Source organism: Carassius auratus, chromosome 33, assembly GCF_003368295.1.
Source record: "Carassius auratus strain Wakin chromosome 33, ASM336829v1, whole genome shotgun sequence".
Lineage (NCBI taxonomy): Eukaryota > Metazoa > Chordata > Actinopteri > Cypriniformes > Cyprinidae > Carassius > Carassius auratus.
The window spans coordinates 936364-946463 of record NC_039275.1 but is presented as its reverse complement, the minus strand read 5'-3'; the positions used below and the strand labels follow the sequence as shown (position 1 = coordinate 946463).

The 10100-nt window shown below is 49.5% G+C and overlaps 1 protein-coding gene and 1 pseudogene across 1 annotated transcript; both read left to right on the top strand.

Annotated features, from left to right (window-relative positions):
- Positions 1-1338: 1338 nt before the first annotated feature.
- Positions 1339-3771, top strand: LOC113052662 (fibroin heavy chain-like; annotated as a pseudogene).
- A 402-nt stretch (positions 3772-4173) lies between these two features.
- Positions 4174-5810, top strand: LOC113052810 (fibroin heavy chain-like; the record flags this gene model as incomplete). The annotated part of the gene is made up of 5 exons (XM_026217266.1): positions 4174-4186; positions 4315-4452; positions 4525-4680; positions 4903-5415; positions 5614-5810. Coding segments are annotated over exons 1-5 (1017 nt in total), but the record flags the coding sequence as incomplete, so codon positions are not given.
- Positions 5811-10100: the final 4290 nt, after the last annotated feature.

Here is a 10100-nt window from a genome sequence, read left to right as displayed (position 1 = left end):
AGGAACGCTACTGTAATGGAGATCACAACATGGGCTCAGGAATACTTCCAGAAAACATTGTCGGTGAACATAATCCACCGTGCTATTCACCGTTGCCAGCTAAAACTCTATCGGTCAAAAAAGAAGCCATATCTGAACATGATCCAAAAGCGCAGGTGTTTTCTCTGGGCCAAGGCTCATTTAAAATGGACTGTGGCGAAGTGGAAAACTGTTCTGTGGTCAGACGAATCACAATTTGAAGTTCTTTTTGGAAAAATGGGATGCGATGTCATCCGGACTAAAGAGTCATAATATTGTGTATGTTAGTTGCACTAACCTGAGTATTTCCATTTTGAAGTGTTTGAAATATGTTTTAAAAGGGAATGTGCAACAGTACATTATTGGCTTAGGCCTGTAATTGACTGATTATTGGATTTATATATGAATAATAAGCCTATGGAAATACTTAATGTTATTTTACTGTTGAAAATGTTGAATTATAGTTGATAGTTTGTATAGTTAAATATTTTGCTAGTGCTAACAGGCAACAAAGAATCTCAAAGTAGAACTTACATTGTGGCCTTGTTTTTTCATAATTTTTGTGTGGTGTATCGGTTTACATTTGGACTTTGGATGTAATCTTGGGCTTGAAAAGGTTGGTGACCACTGGTCTAACTGATTGTTTTTAGCTGCCCATAACTCCTGGTCTAGGATCTGTCTTCCTTGTAATAATAGCACGACGAAGTCTATTTGGAAATTAATCCAGTGTATCTGCCCTTCTGTTTTGGAAAGCGTCATATGATTTTATAAAGCATTTTCACAGAGGGCAGCAAAGTAGCCAATCACAGACATGTTTGTTTACTTCTACAAAGCATTGTATTTAGGTTGGAAACCTGAGTTAAATCATGCTCATAACTTCATAAAAAATGAATTTAAAAAAACTTTCTATTGTGTAGACATTTTAAGTGAGTAAAAACACATTGTGTAGACACATGGTTAACTTTGTGAGGTTGTGATGAAAGAGTGACCTTTTTTAATACATTTTAAGGGAGCGCTCTTTCCATGCTGTATACCAGTGGTTCCCAATTCTGGTCCCGGAGACTCTCCAACACTGCATATTGTAGATGTCTCCCTATTCAAACGCACCTGATTTAACTCATCAACTCATTGGTGAAAACTCCAAGACCTCAAATGTGTGCATCAGATAAGAAAGACACCAAAAACGTGAATGGTTTGAATGCAGCTCACCTCATACAACCCCAATCAAACACACCTGAACAAGCTAATCAAGGCCTTCCATTCAGATTACTAGAAAGCTACTGGCAGGTGAGTTTGATCAGAGTTGGAGTTGACCTTATCTCCTTGGATCTTTAAAACCCCATTTACAGAGGCTGCTGTTATAACAACACCATTTATTTGTTTTAGTTTTATGCGCTTTGGCTATATTTAGTTATCTTCTCCTTCTGACTTGCCAATTCAGCCCATTTTCCAGCAGAGGCCATTGTGAGATTGTAGGCTGGGAGGATGACAGCTCGAATGTATTGCTTGTTTGGTGCGGTTTTATTGTGTCTGTTTGGAAACTTGAACATAACAGATGCTACTCCAGGTGAGTGATCTGTTGACTTCATTACGCAGCCTGAAGAAACCCAAAAAATAAGTGACCCTTCATCTTTGTGTGTAGGATAAGGAATGGGTAGTAGATCTTTTAAAATGCTTGATTTGAAGCAGATAAATATGTAATATTGTATTAAGGTATTGGCGGTCTGCTGAGGCTGAAAGACTTTCTATCCCATTGAGGATGTTCTTATGATAGACACTGCTCTGAAAGACATGACTGCTCTGAAAGACACGACTGCTCTGAAGGACATGACTGCTCTCGATTTCAATGTGATCCTGTTTCCAGTGAGCCTGGTTCAAGTGAGTTTCCATTTTATAATGGATGCTAGGGTCCTCCAAAAAAAAAAATCTAATGCATGTGTGGGGGTGTGTGTTTTTTTTTTTTTTTTTTTTTTAATTAGGAAGTTACATTTTGCCTTCTGTTACTCCTTGTCTAGATTTAGGTTTGAATTTCTCCTTTTTAGGATGGTTTAAAACACCGGATGGCTTTACAAAATACACTGGAATAATTCTTGGAATAAAATTCACTCTGTGGCATAAGTCTTTTGCTGTATATTGACATGGCATACAGTCTATGCGCATAAACTAAAGCTGAACGTCTGTGTCCATGCAGTGAAACCAGGTCAATGTCCTGACCCGAAGAACATTCCACTGTCTGCTAAAAACTGTGTCCATGATGGCCAGTGTCCTGCCACACAGAAATGCTGCCCAACCACCAGTGGCCATGCATGCAGTGAACGAAGCCGACAGGGCAAGGGAAGCAGCCAGTGCGGCGGTAGCGGCCAGGGAAGCGGACAGGGCGCCGGAAGCGGACAGGGTGCAGGACAGGGCGCCGGCAGCGGACAGGGTGCAGGACAGGGCGCCGGACAGGGTCAGGGAAGCGGACAGGGTCAGGGAAGCGGACAGGGTCAGGGAAGCGGACAGGGTGCCGGTCAGGGAAGCGGACAGGGAAGCGGACAGGGTGCCGGACAGGGTGCCGGTCAGGGAAGCGGAGAGGGTGCCGGACAGGGTGCCGGTCAGGGAAGCGGACAGGGTGCCGGACAGGGCAAGGGAAGCGGACAGGGTGCCGGTCAGGGTCAGGGAAGCGGACAGGGTGCCGGTCAGGGTCAGGGAAGCGGACAGGGTGCAGGTCAGGGTCAGGGAAGCGGACAGGGTGCAGGTCAGGGTCAGGGAAGCGGACAGGGTGCAGGACAGGGTGCCGGTCAGGGAAGCGGACAGGGTGCCGGTCAGGGAAGCGGACAGGGTGCCGGTCAGGGAAGCGGACAGGGTGCCGGTCAGGGAAGCGGACAGGGTGCCGGTCAGGGAAGCGGACAGGGAAGCGGACAGGGTGCCGGACAGGGTGCCGGACAGGGCAAGGGAAGCGGACAGGGTGCAGGACAGGGACAGGGAAGCGGACAGGGTGCCGGACAGGGTGCCGGTCAGGGAAGCGGACAGGGTGCAGGACAGGGACAGGGTGCCGGACAGGGCAAGGGAAGCGGACAGGGTGCCGGTCAGGGTCAGGGAAGCGGACAGGGTGCAGGACAGGGACAGGGAAGCGGACAGGGTGCCGGACAGGGTGCCGGTCAGGGAAGCGGACAGGGTGCCGGTCAGGGAAGCGGACAGGGTGCCGGTCAGGGAAGCGGACAGGGTGCAGGACAGGGCCAGGGAAGCGGACAGGGTGCAGGACAGGGCCAGGGAAGCGGACAGGGCCAGGGAAGCGGACAGGGTGCAGGACAGGGCCAGGGAAGCGGACAGGGCCAGGGAAGCGGACAGGGTGCAGGACAGGGCCAGGGAAGCGGACAGGGAAGCGGACAGGGTGCAGGACAAGGAAGCGGACAGGGTGCAGGACAGGGACAGGGAAGCGGACAGCGTGCCGGACAGGGTGCCGGTCAGGGTCAGGGAAGCGGACAGGGTGCAGGACAGGGTGCCGGCCAGGGAAGCGGACAGGGTGCCGGACAGGGCCAGGGAAGCGGACAGGGTGCCGGACCAGATCAGGGGTCTGGTAGTGGACAGGGAGTTGGTCAGGGAAGCGGCTACGGTCAGGGAAGCGGCTATGGCCAGGGATCTGGTAGTGGACAGGGAGTTGGTCAGGGAAGCGGCTACGGTCAGGGAAGCGGCTATGGCCAGGGATCTGGTAGTGGACAGGGAGTTGGTCAGGGAATCGGCTACGGTCAGGGAAGTGGCTACGGCCAGGGATCTGGTAGTGGACAGGGAGTTGGTCAGGGGATCTGGTAGTGGACAGGGAGTTGGTCAGGGAAGCGGCTATGGCCAGGGATCTGGTAGTGGCCAGGGAAGCGGTCTGTGATTGTGGTCAGGGAAATTGTCTTTGAAACTTTTCTTGGAATTTTGCATAACGTCTTCTGGATCTTTTCAATTCAGTGCTATGTTCATAAGGATTTTTCCCTTTTTGCTCTAACATTTCAGAAAGACCATCTCTGCCTCCTTCCCTTAAATAAAAAGAAAATTGCTTTATTTGAAAGTTGTGGTGTTTGACTTTCTCGCATAACCCAGTTCTGGCATCAGTGCTTTGTGTAAGTTCCTCTCCATGAGACCTGGACATTTGCAGTATTAGACCATTTTTGACACAAAATATACCACATGTCACCGGATGGCTTTACAAAATACACTGGAATAATTCTTGGAATAAAATTCACTCTGTGGCATAAGTCTTTTGCTGTATATTGACATGGCATACAGTCTATGCGCATAAACTAAAGCTGAACGTCTGTGTCCATGCAGTGAAACCAGGTCAATGTCCTGACCCGAAGAACATTCCACTGTCTGCTAAAAACTGTGTCCATGATGGCCAGTGTCCTGCCACACAGAAATGCTGCCCAACCACCAGTGGCCATGCATGCAGTGAACGAAGCCGACAGGGCAAGGGAAGCAGCCAGTGCGGCGGTAGCGGCCAGGGAAGCGGACAGGGCGCCGGAAGCGGACAGGGTGCAGGACAGGGCGCCGGCAGCGGACAGGGTGCAGGACAGGGCGCCGGACAGGGCCAGGGAAGCGGACCGGGCCAGGGAAGCGGACAGGGTGCCGGTCAGGGAAGCGGACAGGGTCAGGGAAGCGGACAGGGTCAGGGAAGCGGACAGGGTGCCGGTCAGGGTCAGGGAAGCGGACAGGGTGCCGGTCAGGGTCAGGGAAGCGGACAGGGTGCCGGTCAGGGTCAGGGAAGCGGACAGGGTGCCGGTCAGGGTCAGGGAAGCGGACAGGGTGCAGGACAGGGACAGGGTGCCGGACAGGGCAAGGGAAGCGGACAGGGTGCCGGTCAGGGTCAGGGAAGCGGACAGGGTGCCGGTCAGGGTCAGGGAAGCGGACAGGGTGCAGGACAGGGACAGGGAAGCGGACAGGGTGCCGGACAGGGTGCCGGTCAGGGAAGCGGACAGGGTGCCGGTCAGGGAAGCGGACAGGGTGCCGGTCAGGGAAGCGGACAGGGTGCAGGACAGGGCCAGGGAAGCGGACAGGGTGCAGGACAGGGCCAGGGAAGCGGACAGGGTGCAGGACAGGGCCAGGGAAGCGGACAGGGAAGCGGACAGGGTGCAGGACAGGGAAGCGGACAGGGTGCAGGACAGGGACAGGGAAGCGGACAGCGTGCCGGACAGGGTGCCGGTCAGGGTCAGGGAAGCGGACAGGGTGCAGGACAGGGTGCCGGTCAGGGAAGCGGACAGGGTGCCGGACAGGGCCAGGGAAGCGGACAGGGTGCCGGACAGGGCCAGGGAAGCGGACAGGGTGCCGGACAGGGCCAGGGAAGCGGACAGGGCCAGGGAAGCGGACAGGGCCAGGGAAGCGGACAGGGCGCCGAACAGGGAAGCGGTCAGGGGACTGGTTTTGGTCAGGGAAGCGGCTATGGCCAGGGATCTGGTAGTGGACAGGGAGTTGGCCAGGGAAGCGGCTATGGCCAGGGATCTGGTAGTGGACAGGGAGTTGGTCAGGGAAGCGGCTACGGTCAGGGAAGTGGCTACGGCCAGGGATCTGGTAGTGGACAGGGAGTTGGTCAGGGAAGCGGCTACGGCCAGGGGTCTGGTAGTGGACTGGGAGTTGGTCAGGGAAGCGGCTACGGTCAGGGAAGTGGCTACGGCCAGGGATCTGGTAGTGGTCAGGGAATCGGCTACGGTCAGGGAAGTGGCTACGGCCAGGGGTCTGGTAGTGGACAGGGAGTTGGTCAGGGAAGCGGCTACGGTCAGGGAAGCGGCTATGGCCAGGGATCTGGTAGTGGACAGGGAGTTGGTCAGGGAAGCGGCTACGGTCAGGGAAGCGGCTATGGCCAGGGATCTGGTAGTGGACAGGGAGTTGGTCAGGGAATCGGCTACGGTCAGGGAAGTGGCTACGGCCAGGGGTCTGGTAGTGGACAGGGAGTTGGTCAGGGAAGCGGCTACGGTCAGGGAAGCGGCTATGGCCAGGGATCTGGTAGTGGACAGGGAGTTGGTCAGGGAAGCGGCTACGGTCAGGGAAGCGGCTATGGCCAGGGATCTGGTAGTGGACAGGGAGTTGGTCAGGGACAGGGAGTTGGTCAGGGAAGCGGCTACGGTCAGGGAAGCGGCTATGGCCAGGGATCTGGTAGTGGACAGGGAGTTGGTCAGGGAATCGGCTATGGTCAGGGAAGCGGCTACGGCCAGGGATCTGGTAGTGGACAGGGAGTTGGTCAGGGAATCGGCTACGGTCAGGGAAGTGGCTACGGCCAGGGATCTGGTAGTGGACAGGGAGTTGGTCAGGGGATCTGGTAGTGGACAGGGAGTTGGTCAGGGAAGCGGCTATGGCCAGGGATCTGGTAGTGGCCAGGGAAGCGGTCTGTGATTGTGGTCAGGGAAATTGTCTTTGAAACTTTTCTTGGAATTTTGCATAACGTCTTCTGGATCTTTTCAATTCAGTGCTATGTTCATAAGGATTTTTCCCTTTTTGCTCTAACATTTCAGAAAGACCATCTCTGCCTCCTTCCCTTAAATAAAAAGAAAATTGCTTTATTTGAAAGTTGTGGTGTTTGACTTTCTCGCATAACCCAGTTCTGGCATCAGTGCTTTGTGTAAGTTCCTCTCCATGAGACCTGGACATTTGCAGTATTAGACCATTTTTGACACAAAATATACCACATGTCACGGGGGCTCAAATGGCACCACCTGTTTTCTGCACCTTCTACAGGTTTTTTTTTTTTTTTTTTTGTCTTAAAAACAAGCCTATGAATGCCTGAGGTCAGGATCTCATTAATTCTGAACTAAAACTCCCAGTGATGGAGAAGAGCATGCTTTTGTGCATCTGCATTATAAATCAGTGTCATGAGCCTTTTGCACAGGCTGAATAAAGCAAACAGCAATGCCGTAAGTTCATTAATATGACACTAGATACGTTAAAGATCACATATTAGTGATGATTTTGTTAAAAAGATGTTGTTTTGATAAGTTACTAAAAATTGTTGTTTACCATTGTGTACAAGCTCTCAGCAATGTTATAGCCATTGAAATTGTTGCTACAAAGAGAACAGCGGTTTATGCTTATGTTAAAGTCATTTATAATGCTATGTTAGTCAAGACACTGGACACTGAATATTGCTGTATTGTTTTATTACAGTTTTCACCACAAATGTTAATGAGGAAGAGTGACCGTAAATTGTCAACCTTACTACGACTCTGTCTTAATTGGCTATGGTTTAACTTGGTGTTTAGGCAGAGTTTCAACACACTGCATGAGAACACTACAGTGAAAAGGCATAATTTGATGGTTAAGTGGTTAAGATGGCCACAAGCAGCAAGTCATCTGTGTGCAGTGCAAGAAGTGGCAAGTCATCTGCGTCATCGGCCAGTGCAGGCCGGGCCCGAGCCAGAGCTGAAGCCGCCAAAGTGGGAGCATCTTATGCCAGCTAAGAGGCTAAACTGAAAATGGGAAAGGCCACAAGAGAAGCTCAAAATCAGCTGGAAACAGTAAGAATAGACACTGAGTTGGAAGTGTTAACACTACAACGAGAAGCTGATGCATCCGCTGTGGAGGCACAAGAGTTGGAAGATGCTGAATTAGCAAAGCATGCTGCAGTTGAAAGAGGAGGATCTGAATCAGAGAAAGTTAAAATTGAACATACCAGTGAATTTGTCATTTCTGAAATTAACCTACAGGATCATGCTCCCCCCTCCACTCTTACCAGCTTCGTAACATGGAGTCCAGCTGCGAAAGACACTTCACAAGCATAGTCTATCAAAAATGAACCAAAGTCTGAAAATGGTGAAATGCACATACCTGCAAGAAACCTATATGATCTGTCTTCAGGTGTGATTAAATCAGAAGTTGGAAGGACCACCCCCATCATGAATACACCTGATAAGCCTTACTTTGCTCAATACATTCCTCCAGCTAGCACACCACCTCAGGCAGAGCCTTTGACACACAGTATTTAGCTCGACGAGACCTCGTTAGTTCAGGACTATACCAAATTGACGATAAGCCTGAAAATTATCGTTCATGGTATTCCTCATTCACCAGTGCAGCTCGTGAAGTTCACCTTACAGCAACCCAGAAATTAGACCTCATGACTAAATGGCTGGGAAAGGAATCTGGCGAAACGGTCAAGCGGACCCGCTCAGTGCATGTCAGTAACCCCAATCTTGCTTTAAACAAAGCATGGGAAAGACTACGTGAGTGCTATGCTGCACCGGAAATCATTGAAAGGTCACTGTTTCAGCGATTGGACAGTTTTCCAAGGATTTCAGCTAAAGACCACATTAAATTACTCGGGGATTAGCTTATGGAAATCCAAGCTGCTAAAGAAGACTGTTATCTAACAGGTCTGTCATACCTTGACACTTCATGTGGGATCGCACCAATTGTAGATAACCTTCCATATGGGCTTCAGGACAAGTGGGTGACTTCTGGGTCATGGTACAAGGAAGAAAATCATGGTCACTTTCCTTCCTTTGAGTATTTCTTTAACTTTGTGTGCTGCGAAGCAAAGAAGCGAAATGACCCTAGCTTTATGCATCAAAGCAGTGTTATAACAACTACGAAACCAGAAAGATCCATGGTAAAGAGTTTCCAAACCAACAAACCCATCACAGTTCACAAAACAGATGTGTGTGCAACCAGTGATGACCCTAACAAAATATGTCCACTACACAATAAACCACCCCCCCTGAAAAAATGCAGAACATTCAGAAACAAACTCCTCAATGACAGAAAGGCTTTCCTCAAGGAGAAAAGAATATGTATCAAATGCTATTTTTCTGTTTCTCACCTTGCCAAGGAATGCAAGTCTTCTGTGAAATGCTCTGAATGCGGTAGCACCAATCTACCCAAAATCTGGGTAGCTCCTTTACCATTCAGAGAACCACGCCAGCCCTTGCCAAACAATAAGGAACAAGTTGTTAATCGTTTCACATGCCTGCAACGGACGCTGAAGAGAAAACCTGAGATGCAGCAACAGTATGTGGCATTTATGGAAAAGATATTTACCAATGGACATGCCGAGGTAGCTCCACCACTGAGAGAAGGGCATGAATGTTGGCATCTTCCTACATTTGGGGTCTACCATCCCCAAAAACCCAATCAGATCAGGGTGGTCTTTGATTCCAGTGCTCGATACTCTGGCGTCTCTCTCAATGATGTGCTTCTCACAGGCCTCGACCTCAATAATTCCCTTGTCGGTGTCCTGCTATGCTTTCGGAAAGAGAAAGGTTGCAATCGTAGCGGACATTCAGCAGTTGTTCCATTGTTTCTTGGTGCATGTTTTGGAAAGCGTCATATGATTTTATAAAGCATTTTCACAGAGGGCAGCAAAGTAGCCAATCACAGACATGTTTGTTTACTTCTACAAAGCATTGTATTTAGGTTGGAAACCTGAGTTAAATCATGCTCATAACTTCATAAAAAATGAATTTAAAAAAACTTTCTATTGGTGTAGACATTTTAAGTGAGTAAAAACACATTGTGTAGACACATGGTTAACTTTGTGAGGTTGTGATGAAAGAGTGACCTTTTTTAATACATTTTAAGGGAGCGCTCTTTCCATGCTGTATACCAGTGGTTCCCAATTCTGGTCCCGGAGAACCTCCAACACTGCATATTTTAGATGTCTCCCTATTCAAACGCACCTGATTTAACTCATCAACTCATTGGTGAAAACTCCAAGACCTCAAATGTGTGCATCAGATAAGAAAGACACCAAAAACGTGAATGGTTTGAATGCAGCTCACCTCATACAACCCCAATCAAACACACCTGAACAAGCTAATCAAGGCCTTCCATTCAGATTACTAGAAAGCTACTGGCAGGTGAGTTTGATCAGAGTTGGAGTTGACCTTATCTCCTTGGATCTTTAAAACCCCATTTACAGAGGCTGCTGTTATAACAACACCATTTATTTGTTTTAGTTTTATGCGCTTTGGCTATATTTAGTTATCTTCTCCTTCTGACTCGCCAATTCAGCCCATTTTCCAGCAGAGGCCATTGTGAGATTGTAGGCTGGGAGGATGACAGCTCGAATGTATTGCTTGTTTGGTGCGGTTTTATTGTGTCTGTTTGGAAACTTGAACATAACAGATGCTACT